This window comes from Eleutherodactylus coqui, chromosome 4 (assembly GCF_035609145.1).
Source record: "Eleutherodactylus coqui strain aEleCoq1 chromosome 4, aEleCoq1.hap1, whole genome shotgun sequence".
NCBI classification, from domain to species: domain Eukaryota; kingdom Metazoa; phylum Chordata; class Amphibia; order Anura; family Eleutherodactylidae; genus Eleutherodactylus; species Eleutherodactylus coqui.
The window spans coordinates 251,858,403-251,880,474 of record NC_089840.1 but is presented as its reverse complement, the minus strand read 5'-3'; the positions used below and the strand labels follow the sequence as shown (position 1 = coordinate 251,880,474).

General features: G+C 41.6%; 1 protein-coding gene across 1 annotated transcript in view; it reads right to left on the bottom strand.

The window, feature by feature from the left end:
* Positions 1–22,072, bottom strand: part of ZMAT4 (zinc finger matrin-type 4) — a 400,283-nt gene that overhangs the window by 336,783 nt on the left and 41,428 nt on the right. The window contains exon 2 of the mRNA XM_066601689.1: positions 2,431–2,535. Coding sequence (XP_066457786.1) covers positions 2,431–2,535 — 105 coding nt within the window. The remainder of the gene's footprint in view (positions 1–2,430; positions 2,536–22,072) is intronic.

Sequence of the window (22,072 nt, the reverse complement as noted above, 5' to 3'; positions counted from 1 at the left end):
CAAAATCCTTTTTTTGCTCATTTCAACTCCCCAAATAATGCAAAAGTGATCAGAAAGTAATATGTATAGTAAATGTACTGAATGGTACCAATAAAACCGACAGCTTGCCAGGCAAAAAAGGTATGGCATTTAAAAAGTGGAGATGATAATCCCAAAAAATCTTTGTGTCCTTAGGTCCAAAATAGGCTGCGTCACTAAGAGGTTAATATATTAGTAGTAGTTCTATTCTTGTACACAGGAGGCAGTATTGTAGTAATTATATTCTTATACATGGGGGCAGTATTATGGAGGAAAGTCAAATATCAATATTTGCAGATGATACAAAACTATGTAAAGTAATTAACACAAGAGCGGACGGAATGTGATGGCAAATGGATCTGGATCACAATAAATAGAAAACCACTGGGAAATACTGACATGGAAAAGGAAATCCAATGATGCATCAGCACATCATTAGCTAAATGTCATACAATTTTTGCCTGGGGGGGATAGTTTAATTATTATTACTGTTAGGTTGTGCATCTGGGACCTGTTGTTCTACAGGTTTCCTGGTGCACACCTTCACAGGTAGGGGTTAATTGTGCTGGCTGGGTGTGGTATTCTCCACCAGCCAATCCCCTTTACTCTGCAGCATATAAAGACCAGAATCTCTCAGTAGTTGATGTTTGTCATTGTACTGTTTGGATATCACTGTCTTGTGCCCGCTCAGAGCTGTGTTTGCCTGCTTGTCTGTCTGTGTCTCTCTGCTTCCCTAAAGACGGTTTGGACACCTGTAGTCCTTGTCTGTATCATATGCAGACCCCCTCAATCCTTCCCCTGACAGGTGCGGCCTCCAGACGTCTTATGTCTTGTTTGTGTGTCAGATGGTTGATGCCCGACACAGTTCCCTATGTCAGCATGGTGGCTGACTGTCTATCCCCCTGGTATGAGGACACTTAGACTGGCTGTGTATTGCGTCTGTTCGCATGTGAACTCTGGGTGGGGTTCTTGTTGTACGCACTATCTGTTATATGTTTGGTGTGAACAGCGACGTGTTTGATATGTCTGTGCGGGTTGCCAGACATGTTCCGTATGTTTAGTCCTGTTTTGTGTTTGGTGTGTCAGTAGAGTGTCGTGTCCTGTGTGTCTGTTTAGTGCATCTCTGCAGCTCCCTAATCAGGGATAGTTAGGTCCCAGGAATGAGTGCAGGCCCGCATATATCAACGTGATCAGTCTGCTGTGGTATGCAGGGCCCTCTCCCACGTTCGTTACATATTTAGGGAAAGACTTCCCATTTATTATTTAATGAGAATGTTTGCAGATTTTAAATGGACACATTTGCGGCCTTTCGTTGGAATGGCGATTTTGTGCACTAAGTGGACGTAACAAATACCTTCTATATTCCCCTAATCAGGGGCGTAGCTAAAGGCTCATGGACCCGGTTGCAAAAGTTTATCTTGGGGCCTCCCAACTTCTCTTAACCCCTTAACGTAGAGGTGTAACTTGAAGCTCCTGGGCCCCAAAGCAAAATCTGTAACAGGGCCCCCAACTATTTGCTTTATTCATAGTACTGGGCTCCCTATATGGAGAAGAGAGGCTTCATGGGCCCCCTAAGGCTCCTGCGCCCGGGTGTAACCGCATCCCCTATAGTTACACAAGTGCACCTAATTAAGCTAGAGACCATAAGTATACAATCAGGAGTATGAGCTGTGATCTCCTCTATTATAGGTGTGTGACAGGAGCTGTGTGATCATCATAAATAACTGTGATAGGAGTGTTGTTTCTGTGGTTGAGTCCATGTAACAGCATCACACAGACTGAGAAACTGACTAGTTTCAGACAGCATAACCCCAAGTAGATCTGAGCTGGTCAGAACTAAGATTGCATGACCATCAGAGAAAAAAGAGGCCAGGAATTTCAGATAGAATGGAATAACTAACCAGGGTATCACTAGCCCACTTATATATACTGGGGGGGATATCAATATAATAAATAAATGAAAAAAAAATCACCAGAGTTCCCTTTAAAGAGTTAGGGGCCATTCACTCCACCCCTGCAGTTCTGGTCTATTTCCATGATTCGGCTCCGTCCAAGCTGAACAGCAAAAATACCGGACGTGCCGGATCCAGCACAAGCCGCACTGGACAGCACTAAACAGACCCTATTGACTATAATGGAGTCCATCCAACATTCCAACCAGCATTTTCCTGGACAGGATGGCACAGCATGCTGCTCTGTTTTGTCCTAAGTTTTATGTTGCATCTGTACCGGAGGCTCCGAGCGCAAACTCCAACGCAGGTGTGAAGCCAGGCCTAAACTCACAGACTCAGCGCCGCTATATCTCATGTAATCATCATGTAAACAAAGTTCTTAAAAGCGTCCACAATCTTGGTTTTTCAGGCCTCCACCAGTTACTTTGCTTTGTTACATACAGGTGTTGGATGCGCTCACCTCATAATGTGCAACCCTCTGAGACTCGGATATTAACTGCGCATTGCAGATTTTGCAGTAAGTCTCTGTAAACAGCACTCTGTCCTCAACTTCTGCAGACTTCATCTAAAAATGGAAAAACAATATGCAATTTAGAACCCAAAAGACGACAAAAATATAATTATGAAAAACACAATAAAAAGTTATCTTTAAGTTTATGTCTAAAAGTGAGGAGGGGGGAATGACAGAACCTGGAGAAAGGAGATGAATTCATCACTGACAGCAGGATTGGCGCTGCTTTTCAGACTGTCAGTTCCATAATAACTCAAACCAACGATCGCCATTCTTCATAACACAATTCTCCACTGAAGGCTGAAAGCGGGGAGCTTACGAGGAAGCCACAATTTTATGGGGAATACTAATATGCTGGAAAGTTTGGATGCCAAGAAAGTTTAAAGACATAAGAGCAGTATTGTTGTAGTTATATTCTTGTACAGAGGGGGCAGTATTATAGTAGTTATATTCTTGTACAGAGGGGGCAGTATTAAAGTAGTTATATTCTTGTACATAGGGGGCAGTATTATAGTAGTTATATTCTTGTACATAGAAGGCAGTATTATAGTAGTTATATTTTGTACATAAGGGGCCAGTATTATAATAGTTATATTCTTGTGCATAGGGGGGCAGTATTATAGTAGTTATATTCTTGCACATAGTGGGCAGTATTATAGTAGTTATACTCTTGTACATAGGGGGCAGTATTATAGCAGTTATATTCTTGTACATTGGAGACGGTATGATAGTAGTTATAAGCTTGTACATAGGGGTAGTACTATAGTAGTTATATTCTGGTACATAGGAGACAGTATTATAGTAGTTATATCCTTGTACATAGGGGGCAGTATTATAGTAGTTATTTTCTTGTACATAGGGGCAGTATTATAGGAGTTATATTCTTGTACATAGCAGGTAGTATTACAGAAGTTAAATTCCTGTACACAGGGTGCAGTATTATAGTAGTTATATTCTTGTACATAGGGGGCAGTATTATAGTAGTTATATTCGTGTACATAGGGGGCAGTATTATAGCAGTTATAGTCTTGTACATAGACGGCAGTATTATAGTAGTCATATTATTGTACATAGGGGGCAGTATTATAGTAGCTATATTCTTGTACATAGCAGGTAGTATTATAGAAGTTAAATTCCTGTACATGGGGCAGTATTATAGCAGTTATATTCTTGTACATAGGGGGCAGTATTATAGTAGTTATATTATTGTACATAGGGGCAGTATTATAGAAGTTATATTCTTGTACATAGGAGACAGTATGATAGTAGTTATATTCTTGTACATAGCAGCAGTATTATAGTAGTTATATTACTGTACATAGGGGGCAGTATTATAGTAGTCATATTGGTCGCGGCTTGTCGGTCGTGACAACGTCGTGGCAAGGTGGCTTCAACACAGGCAAAGACCTGTTGCCTTGTTAAGCAGGTCAAGGGTTAATGCACCATGTGCAGAGTCTGCTTGTGCTGCCTGCCCTTGCTGCATGGATGCATGCTGGATTAGCCATGCCTGGGAGTAGGGTGGAGCCGTGGTTTTCTATTCACTCTGCCAGTTTTCAAGTGCAGTGTGGCTATATGTTCTCACCCCTCCTGGTGATCAGTGCTGCTTATTCAGTTCTCTAGAGGAAAGGCTGGTGTTCCTCTAGACTGGGTGAATTGCTACATTTCAGTGCTGTTTGCTTGTTATCAGTTATATTTTGGTTTCCATTATTACTGTTACTTTGTGGTGTTAGTTCATCTCTCCAGGGGTTCCTATAGGGACTATCAGGGCCCACAAAGAAGACCGTAAGGATGCCTTTATCGAGGCGATGACCCCGCTTTAGGCAGGGACCTGTCACCTCCCTGCTAGTTTAGAGCCAGGCTTCCTCTCCCATGGAGTGGTGCTACCGTTCCGCATAGCGTGGTGTGCGGCTATTTTCTACTATGTGTATTTCCTGTCGCCATGCAGAGTGTTATACTCTGGTGTCGCACAGGCCTTACAGCTGGGTTATGTGCTAGAGTTGTGGTGAGCACTGTCCTGCAGTGCAATAGTTTTTCAGCTACTATAGTGGTAATCATCACCCTGCGTCCGTGCTAGCGAGGTGTTCGTGTGCTGCACAAATGTGATGATATTCTTGTACATAGGTGGCAGTATTATAGAAGTTATATTCTTGTACATAGGAGACAGTATGATACTAGTTATATTCTTGTACATAAGAGCAGTATTACAGTAGTTATATTCTTGTACATAGGGGGCAGTATTATAGTAGTCATATTGGTCGCGGCTTGTCGGTCGTGATAACGTCGTGGCATGGTGGCTTCAACACAGGCAAAGACCTGTTGCCTTGTTATGCAGGACAAGGGTTAATGCACCATGTGCAGAGTCTGCTTGTGCTGCCTGCCCTTGCTGCATGGATGCATGCTGGATTAACCATGCCTGGGAGTAGGGTGGAGGTGTGGTTTTCTATTCACTCTGCTAGTTTTCAAGTGCAGTGTGGCTATATGTTCTCACCCCTCCTGGTGGTCAGTGCTGCTTATTCAGTTCTCTAGAGGAAAGGCTGGTGCTCCTCTAGGCTGGGTTAATTGCCACATTTCAGATAAGTGCTGTTTTCTTGTTATCAGTTATATTTTGGTTTCCATTATTACTGTTACTTTGTGGTGTCGGTTCATGTCTCCAGGGGTTTCTATAGGGACTATCAGGGCTCACAAAGAAGACCGTAAGGATGCCTTTATCGAGGCAATGACCCCGCTTTAGGCAGGGACTTGTCACCTCCCTGCTAGTTTAGAGCCAGGCTTCCTCTCCCATGGAGTGGTGCTACGTTCCGCATAGCGTGGTGTGCGGCTATTTTCTACTATGTGTATATCCTGTCACCATGCAGAGTGTTGTACTCTGGTGTCACACAGGCCTTACAGCTGGGTTATGTGCTAGAGTTGTGGTGCGCACTGTCCTGCAGTGCAATAGTCTTTCATCTACTATATTGATAATCATCACCCTGCGTCCGTGCTAGTGAGGAGTTTGTGTGCTGCATGAACGTGACGATATTCTTGTACATAGGTGGCAGTATTATAGTAGTTATATTCTTGTACATAGGGGGCAGTATTATAGTAGTTATATTCTTGTACATAGGGGGCAGTACCATAGTAGTTATACTCTTGTACATATAACTGCTATCATACTACTTCCTATGTACAAGAATATAACTACTATAATACTGCAGTATTATAGTAGTTGTATTCTTGTACATAGGAAGTAGTATGATAGCAGTTATATTCTTGTACATAGGGAGCAGTATTATAGTAGATATATTCTTGTACATAGGGAGCAGTATTATAGCAGTTATATTCTTGTACATAGGGAGCAGTATTATAGTAGTTATATTCTTGTACATAGGGGGAAGTATTCTAGTAGTTATATTCTTGTACATAGGGGGCAGTATTATAGTAGTTATATTCTTGTACATAGGGGCAGTATTATAGTAGTTATATTCTTGTACATAGGAAGTAGTATTATAGCAGTTATATTCTTGTACATACGGAAGAGTATTATAGTAGTTATATTCTTGTACATAGGGGGCAGTATTATAGTAGATATATTCTTGTACATAGGGAGCAGTATTATAGCAGTTATATTCTTGTACATAGGAAGTAGTATTATAGCAGTTATATTCTTGTACATACGGAAGAGTATTATAGTAGTTATATTCTTGTACATAGGAGGCAGTATTATAGTAGTTATATTCTTGTACATAGGAAGTAGTATTATAGCAGTTATATTCTTGTACATAGGGAGCAGTATTATAGTAGATATATTCTTGTACATAGGGAGCAGTATTATAGCAGTTATATTCTTGTACATAGGGAGCAGTATTATAGTAGTTATATTCTTGTAGATAGGGGGCAGTATTATAGTAGCTGTATTCTTGGACATAGGAAGTAGTATTATAGCAGTTATATTCTTGTACATCGGGAGCAGTATTATAGCAGTTATATTCTTGTACATAGGGAGCAGTATTATAGTAGTTATATTCTTGTACATAGGGAGCAGTATTATAGCAGTTATATTCTTGTACATAGGGAGCAGTATTATAGTAGTTATATTCTTGTACATAGGGGGCAGTATTATAGTAGTTATATTCTTGTACATAGGGGGCAGTATTATAGTAGTTATATTCTTATACGTAGGGGCAGTATTATAGTAGTTATACTCTTGTACACCGAAGGCAGTTTTATAGTAGTTATAGTCTTGTACATAGGAAGTAGTATTATAGCAGTTATATTCTTGTACATAGGGAAGAGTATTATAGTAGTTATATTCTTGTACATAGGAGGCAGTATTATAGTAGTTATATTCTTGTACATAGGGAACAGTATTATAGTAGTTATATTCTTGTACATAGGAAGTAGTATTATAGCAGTTATATTCTTGTACATAGGGAACAGTATTATAGTAGTTATATTCTTGTACATAGGAGGCAGTATTATTGTAGTTATATTCTTGTACATAGGTGGCAGTATTATAGTAGTTATATTCTTGTACATAGGGGGCAGTATTATAGTAGTTAAATTCTTGTACATAGGAGGCAGTATTATAGTAGTTATATTCTTGTACATAGGGGGCAGTATTATAGCAGTTATATTCTTGTACATAGGAGGCAGTATTATAGTAGTTATATTCTTGTACATAGGGGGCAGTATTATAGAAGTTATATTCTTGTACATAGGGAGCAGTATTATAGTAGTTATATTCTTGTACATAGGGGGCAGTATTATAGTAGTTATATTCTTGTACATAGGGCATATACCAGCATATCAAGGTCTTCAACCTAAGGGTCAAAAGAGCATGGTACAAAGAAGATCTCCAAGGGCTCCTGGTTACAACTGATTAGGGTCTCAGCTCAAAGATCCTTCCAGTGCTGACCTCTTATACATTGGTCTGGCAGATCATACAGCCTAAGTCAATGTCGCAGAAATTCAGCCCAGCCTGTACTTGCCATAAACTGGTTTCTGACCCCAGCTTCTATAACAAAGGATGTGACATCTGGTGGCAACACACTGTCCAAAATATATACCTCCGGTACAGAAAGCATTAATTTCTTTATGCGGAAATATTTCCCAATCTTGGATAGCATTAGCCGTCTTTGGATCTTCGTGTTTATTTTCTTAGGCGTTGCATGCGTCTTTATTCAATGTCTACGGCGGAGTGTCATGGCTTTTTCCTATTGTCCTCTGAAATTTCCCCCTGCCACAATGACAAGAGCACAGTGCACGTCTCTGCTGTGTGGAGAAGCCAACGTGCTATTCTGCTACCTGCGTCTTGCTGATAAGTCAGCAGTATTGCTTTGAAATTCAATTACATTTCGCCAAGTCTGTGGAATAGAACACTGGGCAAAGAAATAAAACTGTTCGTAATATCCCCTGCTATCTCGAAACCCTGATGCTAAGACTTGGACCGTATATATACAAACCGGCTATTAACCTTGCAGGGTAATAAAATGGTTAAGCTGGTTTCCACAGATGGCACACACCTTATCACTGTAGGCTCATAAAAACTGCACTGCTAGCTCTGCTACATCATACATACACTCACGGTTTTCCAGGCTTTCTTCCACTTCAGCTTCTTCTGGTGCAGGCTATATGGCCAAAATATGGCTCTATATTATACTACCCAACTCTATAGGAACATCTAGAAGCCTGGCCTTAGGTATGTGTGACCCAGCTAGTATAGGAGGGGCACCAGGCATAGGTAGGTGATGCCCCCTACCCCTTTCCTTAGATTCACCTGGCCAGATGATCTTCCTCCATGCAGCAACATCTTGTGGGGCTACATGAATCATCCTCCTCCTAGCTCTGTCTATTTCCCTTTGATCTTGTGAGGTGCCGTTGTCAGCCTATCAGTGACCCCTCAACATGTTTCTTAGTTTTGCTACCTTATATTGTAAGCTTCATTCTGGGTCTGTAATCATGTTATGAGCTTGATTCTGGTGCTGTATTTATGTTATGAGCTTTTGCAGTCCTAAAAGAGTTGACAAGTCTCCAGAAAGGGGAAAAAAGAGGGGCAGAAAGGGAAGATTCGTTGTCCAGAGATTTTAAATATCTGAGTTGCTGTCACTCACCTATTATTGTGGAACCATAAAGGGGGCCTTATTACTATGGGAGGGCTTGTTATTATGGGGGCCAAAATGGAGAACTAATTACTGTGCGGGCCAAAAAGAGGGACTTATTATGATGGGCTTTATAACTATTGCATGTAAAAAGGGGGCGCACCATATAAAATATGTATGATCTATGCACAAAAAGTTTATGGGCCCTATTCTGGTAACATATAGCCTGCTGACAGGAAATATGCACTATATGTATAAAAGTATAACATTATGTGGGCATGACATGGCACAATCTTGGAAAAGTATGCTAATCTGGACAGTGAATCATGCACTATGTGTTTAAATAATGTGTGGTAATAGCTGAGTGGCATATGCAAATGGGTACTGTATGGCACTCTCTGGCAACTACAGTTTCAAGAAAAAAGTAAGTGAACCCTTTGCAATGATTTGGATTTCTGCACTGATTGCTAATAACATATGCTCTGATTGTTCTCTAAGTCACAGTTATAGACAGACACAATGTAACTAATAACACACAAATAGTTGTACTGTTGGACATGACTTTTACTAAGCACATGGAGTAATCATCTACAGTGCAGGGTGAAAAAGTAAGTGAACCTCTATGTTAAAATGATTTCTCCAAGAGCTAATTGACAAATGATGTTTCCATTTGGGAGATGCAATTGGAAGTGCAGGTTTCATATGTGTTTTGCCCATTAATTAAAGGTACACATGGCCTGGTTACTGACAATTCTGTTCTCAAGAAAGAATGAGGATGGAAAAAGCTACTAAAGCATTGTTAAAGACCTGGGGGTACATGAACCAATGGTTAGACAAATTATCCACAAATGGAGAAAACTTAAGACTGTTCTACTCTTCCTGGGAGCGGGCATTTTGTTAAGATCACTCCAAGAGCACAAATAGCAATCCTGAAAGAAGTGAGAAAGAGGAACAGCAGAAGACCTACAGAAGACTCTACAATCTGCACTTTCATTTGAAAGGGCACCATGTAAACACGGGTGGGACAAAGTGCTTTGGTTCCCCAGGTAGATAAGGCAAATAGTGCCCCCAAATGCAGTGCCCCAGCCATAGTATATTCCCATATACAGTGCTCTAGTTGGAAAGTACATCCATAAACAGAGCCCCAACAGGAGAACACCACAGAAAATACCCTATATAGAAAGTATCACTGGCAGAGAGTACTCCGCACACTCTTAGCTATAGAGTTCTCCATGATTATTACCCTCCAAGACAGTGCTCCAGCCGTGTCTGTGATAATGCATTATCCCTGCAGCATTATAGCCTCTGTATATGAAGGGGGGTTATCCTAACGAAGGTTTCCTGAATAAGTGTTTATTGATTCTAAGTAGCGACCAACAGAATTCTGAATGCAGCTCTGGATGAGAATGAACTGTAGTATACTCTTTAGTCAATAAGTGAAGAAAATGTATTTGCACTAAATTACTTTGCACCAAGATTAGCACGATGTCTGCTTTAAATGTGACATTAATAAGAAAATAAAAGGAATTACCTAGCAAATAGAGATGAGCGAACGTACTCGGTAAGGGCGATTTCGCAATCGAGCACCGCGATTTTCGAGTACTTCACTACTCGGGTGAAAAGTACTCGGGTGCGCTGTGGGTGAGCGGGGGGTTGCAGAGGGGAGTGGGGGGGAGAGGGAGAGAGAGAGGGCTCCCCCCTGTTCCCCACTGCTACCCCCCGCTCCGCCGCGCCTCCCCCTGCCCCCCGGCGACCCCGAGTACTTTTCACCCGACTAGTGAAGTACTCGAAAATCGCGGTGCTCGATTGCGAAATCGCCCTTACCGAGTACGTTCGCTCATCTCTACTAGCAAACTAAGATTTGTGCAAGTATTAGGGGTTCAGCAGTGCCAGCTGCCCCAAGCCCAGCTATATATATTACACTGATAGGCAGCTTGCCAGTATTCTGTTTGTGCAGAAAGGAGCAGGATATCAGCATACCTACACCAGAACAGCTAGGTGCATAAATACAGCACCAGAAACGAGCTCAGTACATAAATACAACACCAGATTCAAGCCAATAACATAAATACAGCCCCAGAATCATACTCATAACATAAATAGAGTACTAGAACCAAAGTAATAACATAAATAGATCTCAAAACCAACTCTGGTACATAGATACAATACCAGAACCAAGCTCAGTACATAAATACAGTAACAGAACAAAGCAATTGTATTGCGGAGGCATTGATGGGCTAACAGCAGCAGAGGGGAGAGACAGAGCCAGGAAGAGAATTAATCCAGGTATACAGGCAGGTAGGAACTATTAGAGGTTGATCCAGGGACTAGTCTTATTGCCATTAGGTAGTCGGGAAGGAATTTTCCCCCAAAAGGGCTAATTGGTTCCTGCCTCTTGGGGTTTTTTGCCTTGGATCAACAACACAGCAGGATAAACAGGATGGACATTGTCTTCATCCAGCCTTATATACTATGTTACTATGTTACTCTACATGATACTGTATTCCTTCTCATCAGTCCCGAATAGTGAGGCTTAGTACAGCTGCTCAATGCTCATCAGTCTCATCTCTACACCCACAGTCATAGTCACTATATTCCCATCACTAAATCATTAATACAATAGCGAAGATCAATACCAGCAGATCACTTTAAGTAATAGCCCTGATCCTCTGCTGACCTTGCTCATTGTGCCATGACCTTCCCATTAACTTGTACTGATCTGCCAGGCTAATATTGGGGGACTCAAAGATCAATCACAGTTTATTTTATGACTAGCTTCAGAAATTTCTCCATGGAATGATAACTATTGACTGTCCCTCTGGAAGGATATGAGAACACATAGCAATACAATAATTGAATTAAGAGGATTACAAAGCCAAGTAAACCAGTCGCTGGTTAAAGGAAAGTGTCTGACACCCTGTTAGCCAGTAGAGCAAACTGTGATTGTTCTTAGTAAGACGGACAAAGTAATCTTGTAGATATGATACCTTTTAATGGTAACAAAAAGAGATGAGGTCACAGCAAGCTTTCGGGTCTACTTACAATTCTACATCGGGCAAATCAGAATATATCTGAAGAAGTGTACAAATAAATTTGCACTTAAAAACAATACCAGAACAGGACAAACTGAGGAGTAAATACTTAATTAGTCCACTGATAAGGATGTGAAAGTTTAATGATATCTAAATTGGTGTTAGGGGGTCACCAGGCCATAGTGTTATCTGTGCTATATATTTCTCATATACTCCACTCTTCCATAAAACATTAGAATTATTTATTGTTGAGAGTATCAAAGATGGTTATAAACTTGTACTTCCAAATTCTTCTATGACATTGAGATTTGAAGTAGCCTTTTAATATAATAACCTTCATATGTTCTATGGTGTGTCCTGGGCTACCAAAATGGTCCGCCACAGGTGACTCAAGTTTTATTTCTTGAATTGTATGGGCCCCAAACATAAAGTCCCCCAATAGGAGATTTAGTGCACAGAATCAGGTACACAACATTGTACCTAAGATCCCTGGGACATTCACAAGTTCTGTTGTGTATCTGATCCTGCGTATTAAATGCCCTGTTGGGGGGGTTTATGTTTGAGAAACAGGACAAATAGTTAAAGCAAGGATAAGATCTCCCCGGCACACAAAGAAAGAAAGACCGAATTACCAATGGCCGAGCATTTTCATAGCCAAGGACACAGCATAGAACATATGAAGGTTACTATAATAAAAGGCAACTTCACATCTGAAAGTCATAGAAGAATTTGGGAGTACAAATGTATCGCCATCTTTGATAATCTCAACACAGGATTAACTATTTCAAATGCTTTTTTGAAAAATCTATATCAGAGATAACACACAGGCCTAGCGACTCTTCCCCCACTTTTCCCCCTAACACCAATTTAGAGATTATAAAACTTCCACTTCCTTATCAGTGGACTAATTAAGTATTTATTCTACTATTCATCCTGTTTTTGTTTTAAATGCAAATGAATCACACTATGTTTGTGGCTTTTTTATACATGTGTATGCAGCTTCCCATAGGAAGACCCCGTACACCTGACATACGTGGGGAGCTTGGAGGGAAAAGTGATGGCTTGTCACGGCAGCACTTACCAAACTCCTTTCCTGGAGGGATACATGCAATCAAAGCCAGAGTATTACTGCAGGCCGCCGTAGACACCCCTATGATAGGGAATGCCAATACACAGGATAATGAGGGTTGTAGTTGTCACGGGTGACGCCACCATTCCTACACAGCGGACTGACCTTCGGCGGAAAATAAATGCAGACAGAAACAGTCTTTGAGTACCATGGATCCCTAGGAATGGTTAAGGCCCGGTATAAACTTTTACTTGCAAACGTGAACAGATTACACAAGGCAGTTCACTTTAGGACTTTACAGTGCAGGTAAATGAATTTTAAACGTAGTAAAGATTATTTTCTTGCAGTACCTCCACCCTGACTCAGAGATGCATGGGTGTGACAATAAAGGGTGTACCTCTACGCGGTGATCCTGGCTCTGGACGGCCATGTAGGAAAATTAGACAGAGATAGTACCTCTGAACTGGCCTGGTCTGAAGAATGACTTACAATTGCTCTCTCACTATTAGGGACTCACTCAACTCACATCCAGAATTCAGACATTACAGGAAATCTCTTCTCCTCTTCCATCTTGACCACAAGGAAGCTGAAGGTGCTTCCATGTGGCTCTGTCTTAGGTGCAGTCAAGATGAAACACAGGTTGAAGATGAGGACCACTCTCAATCACTCCTATTTATATCTTCTCTTATACCTCATGACATGACAAACTTGATACCTTTACATGCACGCACTGATTTTATCAGACATTAACCTCTCAAGTGCTGCAGCTGTGCAACATACACACTGGAAATGACAAGACAGATTTTGCACAGTGCACCCACATAAGACAAACATGTATGACATTTATGGAGGGGACCAAGATGATGTGCTGTGCCACTACATGTGTATATATACATATACTTCTTCAGATCTATCCTCTTATGCCTGATGAAGAACTCTAAGTAGATTTGAAAGCTCGCTGTAACATTATGTCTTTTTGTTACCCACCAAAGGGTATCATATCTACACGATTACTTTGTTTTTCTTACTGGGAACAGTCAACAATTTTCCAGTCGTTGGTTGGAATAGATCTTTCAAGTGTTCACTACAGAAAAGTACTTTGAATGCCTACATTAGATCATAGACTCCTGGGTAAATGCATCTTATAATTAAGAAGCCGCAGAAGATAAATAAAGCTCAGTAAATTCATAAGCTTTCATAAACATAAGCTCTTGAGTTATCAGAAGCAGATTCTAAGTGACAGTCGCTATTGCTTGCTATAATAGTACCCATACGGGTTGTCACCCAACTTTCCACACATGGTTAGCCTTAGCTTGGGCAACCGCCTTGTAGGGGGGGCACCAGATAGATGTAGTTTGGGAGCCCTATCTATACGCAACCCAGTCAACAACTTGTAGGGGTGGGCACGGGGCGAATATAGGCTGAGGGTGATCTCCCCTCTTAGGTCTACCTAGTCAAATAATCTTCTTCCTGCATGTGACAGCATTTTTTGGAGCTATATGAATCATCCTCCTTCTAGCTGTCTCCTCCCCTCTCAGCCCATCAGCGCCCTCACAACTTGAGCACTTTGTTCTGGTATTGTATTTATGTTATGAGCTTGGTTCTGATATTGTATCTATGTCCTGAAGTTGGTTTATGCTGTATTTATTTCAGCAGCTTGGTTCTGTTGCTGTATTTGTTATGAGCTTTGTCCTTGAGCTCTAGTTATATTACAAACTTGGCTCTGGTATTGCATCTATGTATTGAGCTTGCTTCTGGTGCTGTATTTATGTTATGAACTCAGTTCTATATTTATGTACTGATCTTGGTTATTGTGTTGTGTTTATGTTGGCAGCTTGGTCCTGTTGCTATTTTTATGCCCTGAGCTTGGTTCTGGGGCTGTATTTATTCACTAAGCTGTTCTTGTATGGGATATGCTGCTTTCTGCACAAGCAGAATACAGGCAGACTGCCTATCAGCAATATATTTATATAGTTTTTTTCTTATAAGGGGGCAAAAAACATGGGTGCCATCTAACCTAAGGGCAGAACTGTTTCCGCAGACCCTGAATACAGAGTTACACGCAGGGAATAACACTGCTTTGTGACCTGCAAAGGACAAACAGAGAAGTGACGGATGTTATGTTGATCGCACTTCACACTCAAGTTTGCTCCTTTAAATTCTGCAATCACTCCAGCTTCGAAGTAACAACTCTCCAGCTTGGAGAAGACTGTGCAGCGTATTTGGGTCAATGCTGCGTTGCTACGTTGAGTGGTAATTATATGAGCACTGCATCTGATTACTGCGAGGACAATAATCATGTTCCTGGATATTAGGCAACTAATTGCTACGTAATTTTGTGTGATTGAATACTAATGAGTGAAATTTACCACGAGTAGCAACGCTTGATTTTCTTCTTTTTCCAGTCCCAAGGTTTCTATTTTCGTGGGTTTTGAAGTGTGAGATTATTTTACTCGGCCGCCAACATGGGGGCTAATTCAATCTTGCTTATTCATTTCATCTTAGCCACAATTACAAAAATCCTTGTGTTGCTCATCACCAGCTTCATCACTGCACGGTCAAAGCCTACGGCCCCATGGCTAGGCTTTCCTTCATCCGGGTGGGGGTGGAGGGGGGGGGGGGAATAAGTTTACTGCCCAAGCCCTGAATAGCTTAGTTGGCAGTAGTATTCTTGCCCTGAAAAACACCTGATGGAAACCTGATGAAGTCCATTGTAAGTCAATGTGGTCCGTTATACCTGTCACGGCCTGATTAACTGCTTAGTCACTTGACCTATATTGGACCTAAGGGTGCATTTACACGACCGTATATCGGCTGGGTTTTCATGCCCGACTGATATACGGCGTCTCTCTCTGCAGGAGGAGGAGGCTGGAAGAGCCGGGAGCAGTGCTCTGAGCTCCCGCCCCCTCTCTGCCTCCTCTCCACCCCCCTGCACTATTTTCAATGATGAGAGGCGGAACTTAGCCCCGCCCCCTCCCATTGCAAATAGTGCAGAGGGGCGGAGAGGGGGTGGAGAGGTGGTGGGAGCTCAGTACACTGCTCCCCGCTCTTCCAGCCTCCTCCCCCTGCAGAGAGAGACGCCGTATATCGGCTGGGCGTGAAAACCCAGCCTATATACGGTCGTCTGAATGCACCCTTAGGATGCAATGATTTTTGGGGGATTTTAATCTTTACTTTTTAGCTGTAGTTTTTTATTGCTACCTTTTTTGGGTACATATAATTTATTGCATAACTTTTATTAGTTTCTTTTGTTTTTATACAACATTAATCATGCGGCATAAATGACAGGATGATTTTTTTTTCTGCAGATCGGTACGATTATGACAATACCAAAATTGTATTTTTTTTTTCTAGTTTTTTTCCACTTTTGCACAGTAAAAACCCTTTAAGAATTGCTGCATTCAATTTCCCATAACCCTTTTTTATTTTTCCATCGACAGAGCTTTTTTAATCACTTTTACTGCATTTTCTTGGGAGGCAAAATGAGCAAAAAAAAAGCATTTTGGCTCAGTTTTTATGCTTTGCTTTTTTATAGTGTTTTTGCCTTGCTGTGTGTTTAATTTATGGTATGAGTTGCTTAGAATGTGACAATACTAAACATGTGGGTTTTTGGTTTTTTTAACTAAGAAGAAGTGCACAAAAAAGTTTTTGTCTTATATAATTTTTTTAATGCTCGCAGGGGGGGTTGAACTTGTGATGCGATGATTGCTATGATGATACAATGCAGTACTTCTATGCTGCAATGCATTAGCAAACACTGGCGATGTCAGACCTGGACACCATTGTCTGGACTCTGATTGCCGACAGTTACATATAGGCGGGCCGATGATGTCACAGAGGGCGCGTTCTCTCTCGGTGAACCCTTTACATACTGAGATCAATATTGATCATGGCATGTAAGGCTCTAACAGTGGGGGATCAGTATTCCTACCGATCCCTGCTGATGCAGCAGGAGGAGATTATCACTCTCAGCCAGCTGTGGATGGCTCGGCTCACTGAGCCTGCACCATCCATAGGGTGTAAATGTACGTCCATTCGCAGGAGCTGCTTCCCAGCCAGGGCGTACATTTAGCAAAGGGGTTAAAAAGTACTTGTCATGTTTCCTGACATGCCTGTCCTGGTAAATATTCCCATACCCCATAATCTTTTCCCACACTCCTTAGAACTTTGCATTGTGCCGTTCCTCTGTTATTGCTCCTGAAAAGGTATGAATAAATTGACAACAGGGTGTTACCATTTTCTTTTATCCAATTCACAAAGGAAGTTGTTGGCAATTAGGTCACACAAAATTAACTCTCAGAGAAGTCATGTGACAAAAAAATTTCTGGGACTTGCTGTCTCATGACTCTAACAGATTTTGCACTAGAGCCCAGCAGCTACGTGTTGCCCCTCTGCGCACCAGGGTAAAGTAGGTAAGCGCTGGGTAGTATTGGATCACTGAGTTCCCGTCACATTGAGTTCCAGCTTCAGCCCAGATTTCTCTTTGCCCATCTCCTCCGCCTGCAGCTCAGGAGATTAATACAGAGGAATGCACCGAGCATTATGAATAAAACAAAAGGTCGCGGGGCCCGGCTGGCTGCAGATCGCGGTGTGAAAGTGTGAAACGCATTGTTAAATATTTCAATAGTGTTATGGTAAAAAACGCCACTTCTCACATCTCCAAAGGCGCTGAAAACTATTAGTCTGCAAAGTATAACAAGCATATAAGTCAATAACACGTCCGTTACTTGGAAAGAATCCAAAAGTTTGCACCCTCACAGAAATGTTCTACTTAGTTGTTACCCCTGTCCACACAAGAAGAAACTTTATTCCCTGAAGGCTTAAACAGATGGGCGTGTCTTGTCCCAAAACCATGGTGGAGGGCCAATGACAACACAGAGGGCGCATCGTCCCTCTGTGTACTGTTTACTAACTGAGATCAACATTGATTGTGGCATGAAAGAGATTAACAGCGGGGATCGGTATTCTTACCAATCCCGACTGTTGCAGCAGCCGGCTGAGGATGGTTTAGTTACCACTATCGGGATTTTCACAGGCGGTCTATGTCACCCGCCCATGTGCTGTTCGATCTGTAAATCTTGCATGTCCTATTCCCGTTCATATCATGGATTTAGTTTTTTTATTACGCGGACTATTGGTCCACTTGAAAAAGCACTCATGTCCCATAGGCTATAATACAGCCGTTTCAATAAGCTCTTATTCTGTTCCCATAGGTGAACTCATACTCATCAGTGATGTGGATTTCTTTCTGCTTTGCTGGTCCTGTAGCTTATGCCACTTGCCATTTGGTTGACTTAAGGTCTAATATAAGGTCTGAGTTTAAGAGTGCCATCATCAGGAAACAACATCTTCCTGCAAGTTGCTGTACTTAGTGTGGCAGGTAGTGGTATTGCAATGCAAATTCTGGATACGATGCAGCAGAAGGAGTTACAAAAATATTTATTTAAGAACTGAATAATGTAAGTGAATAATAGTATAAGAGCAAGTGAGCAATAATCTTTTACAGTAGACTTACCTAAGGCTAGCTACGGCTAACTAAATCCTGGGATTATTAATACTGTGGATGTAATACAAAACAAAAAGCAAAACTGAAAATAGTAACAAAGATACTGCACAGTGATCAATCCCGTCGCACTGGGATACAGAAGCATAATATAATGCATGGCTCCTTTAAAGGTTAATACATCAATGCAGTATACCTTTCTAATGTCCCTTTAAAGAACACAGTCCATGACAAAATTACATAAGTTCTGGTGTCCGTCATTTTAGCCCTAACCCCAATAGCAGGCCTGCTTACTATTGTCTCCATTTTCTGATGTGCACACTTAGCGGCGTCTTTGTTGAGACTAGCCTCACTTACAGTTGAATTGCACAGGAGTCACGGTTACCACCAACCCAAGCTTGTCTTGGATCAGGTGAGCAACTCTACCACACTTTTCTTTGCTTAGTCTCCTTGCTATATTAGTCAGACCTCTCTAGTCAGGCAGTCTCTGGTTCGCATCTCTTGTGCTGACTCCTTTACCCTCTGTTCTGAACCTGCAACTTTGCACAGTCCAGCTCCTTTCTGGGCAGATACACCAAGTTCTTCTGTAGAGCGCATACTACACTTCCCCTTCTGCAGGCTAAGATGTGTCTCACTACTCCGGTAATCATCACATCGAGCCAGCCTTTTAAGGGATGTCCATGTTGGACAATCTGTTTTTATTAGAAGAGCTCCAAGATAATAAGCTGCTAGGAACCCTAACGAATAACTTTAATCTGAGATGGAAAAAGGGTTCAACTTTCCTATAGCTCCTCCGCAGGGGAAATGAAGTATTACATTGTTCCCACTGAAATCGACCAGATTTACATTTCTTGTCACTGTATATGACTATACCTTGTAAAGGTCATTTTCTCAAAGTCTCTATGGATCTTGATCAGCTCCCTCGTAAAACAATTATTCGCCTCCTAGACAGTTCAGAGTCTCTCTTTGATAGTAGAGAGAGAATTTTGAAGAAAACGTTTCACTTGTTCATAGCAGCAAAAGAGATAAGCCTAATTAATTTTTTGGCGGCGCTCACGTTTAATATAGCCATCTGCTGTGTGATAACAATGCTAGTAACGTGTTAATTAAACCAAAGTTTGCGTTGGTATACAATATGTACGTGTTTCAAAAATGATTTCTCTATTTACAGAGCGAACAGGAGAGAGTAAATTCTGAGTAAATACAGGATTTGGGTTAAAGAGACCGTCACTATGGGTCATTTTACATGGAGTTATGCGCTTCCGATGAAGAGTGCCGATCCATGAGATCAGCATTTGTCTTCCTGGCTTTCACAGAGGCCGATTCATACTCTATTAGGGAATTAATAATAATTAATATGATTGTTCGTCCCTATGTCGTTTGATCGTTGATTGGCGGATTGATTGTGATTGGCGGCACATTCAGATGGGCTAATCTGGGGCGTAACTATAGGGGGTGCAGGGGATGCGGTTGCACCCAGGCCCAGGAGCCTTAGGGGGCCCATAAGACCTCTCTTCCCCATATAGGGAGCCCAGTACTATGAATAAAGTATTATATTTGGGGGCCCTGTTACAGATTTTGCACCGGGGCCCGGGAGCTTCAAGTTACGCCTCTGGGGCTAATTTTTGGGCAATCGAACATTCTGGTGAACATTCATGCCCGATAACCGGCCAGAGTAAAAAGGCCCTTAGAACACTTTTGTTTAAAGTAAGGCAAAGTATAAACACACACTAAACGTTCCCCCAAGATGGCAACAGTCCTCCAGAGCAAAGATCAAGGGAGGTGCTAGTTACAGGTAAAGTTAAGTTTAAGGGTGCCCACCCACTAGCGTTTTTTTACTGCGAAATTCGCAGCGTTTTTTTTTTTTGCAGGGGTCTTTGGGCTATGGGACATGCAAAGCTAAAATCGCGATATCGCGGTAAATCGCGATTTTGCGCGACTGCGATTTTTACATTACAAGTCCCATAGACCCCCTGCAGGAAAAAAAAAACTGCGAATTTCGCAGTGAAGAAAAACGCCAGTGGGTGGGCACCCTTAGGCTAGGGCTACTCGGGGACTTTGGTCATGTGACATGAAGATCGCAGTGTTGCACTGTGACATCACATCTAATGATTTCAATGGGATTGGGTTCCTTCTTCCTCCGTGCGGCAGTGTCTTATGTAGCTACATGAATCATCCTTCTCCTGGCTCTGTTTCCTCCCCTCGGATGTTCTAAGGTGCCTCTGTCAGCTCTGCTACTGTATTTATGTTATGAGCTTGGTTCTGGCATTAAATCTATGTACTGTGGTTGGTTCCTGACATATTTAAGTAATGAGTTTAGTTCTGGTGTTGTATTTATTTTATGAGCTTGGTTCTGGTGCTGTATTTATGTCATGAGCTTAGTTCTGGTGCTGTATTTATGTTATGAGCTTAGTTCTGGTGTTGTATTTGTGTCATGAGCTTGGTTCTGGTGCTGTATTTTTGTCATGAGCTTGATTCTGGTGTTGTATTTGTGTCATAAGCTTGGTTCTGGTGCTGTACTTATGGCATAAGGTTGGTTCTGGTGTTTTGTTTATGTCATGAGGTTGGTTCTGGTGTTGTATTTATGTCATGAGCTTGATTCTGGTGTTGTATTTGTGTCATGAGCTTGGTTCTGGTGTTGTATTTATGTCATGAGCTTAGTTCTGGTGCTGTATTTATGACATGACGTTGGTTCTGGTGCTGTATTTATGTCATGAGCTTGTTACTGGTGCTGTATTTGTGTACTGAACTTGTTTCTGGTGCTGTAATTATGTACTAAGTTTGATTCTGGCACCGTATTTATTTACAGAGCTGTTTTGGTGTGGGAATACTGCTATATGGTTTCATTCTGCACAAGCACAATGCAAACAGACTGCCTATCAATGGAATATAAAATTGTTTTCTTAGTAAGATCTGGGGCTCCAAAAAACCTTCCGCACAGGGTGCCATCTAACCTAAGACCAGCACTACTTAAGGTGGCAATAAATAATCTCAACTTTTCTTCCCAACTTTTTGATGATGCTTCCTCCAGGTGCCCGCAGAGGGACGCTCTTCCCATAATACAAGCCGCTCTCTGCACCCGCCACATTGGTGGAGAACTCCGCAGATAAATATTTGCTTTGACTTGCACGGCTCTCTTGAGCAGAGTTGATAGACTACTCATAATATATAGTTGCAAGTTGCCCGTCATATTTTGCAGATATTATTCACCCCGGATCTGCTAATGTCTTCAAGTGTCCCTGGCTGTGACATAAAAGTCAACACGTTCCTTTAAATGGATTCCTGCTAACTTGCTTTTTTGGGGATATAATTTGTCCTTAACAGAATTGGTCTCGGAGGTGCATTTCACGACAACAATTAAAGGCTGCAGTTTCTTAATAGCACTCCATTGTGGAGTAACACAAGTTACATTATTTCCAAGCACAAATCAGGAGGCAATTACCATTCTGTGTTTATGAAAGTGAAGCCGTACATATGCAACTATGTTAATGCTCCGCTCTATTAAAGCCTTATTATATGTATTATTTAGATGGCGTAGTGATTATCATGAGAATTGCAGTGACGGGAATCTAACAGGCTCTAGGGGGGTTGGGGGCTGCAAAGAACACCATGTTCTCTCAGGCTGAGGATTATTAGGTCTAGTACATACAGTGGAATTTACCTCAGATCCACAGTCATAGTGTGGGAGGTTGAAAAAAAAAGACATCTGTCCATCTAGTTCAGCCTATTACCCCCCCAGTGTTGATCCAGAGAAAGGCAAAAAGAAAAAGACAATGAGGTTGAACCAATTTTCCTCATTCAAGAGAAAAAAAATTCTGCCAGTCGGAATAATCCCCGAATCACCGATCATTCGAGTAATCGGTGACTATAACATGTAATATTAGGTGCCAGGTCCCTCCTCAGGGCTCTT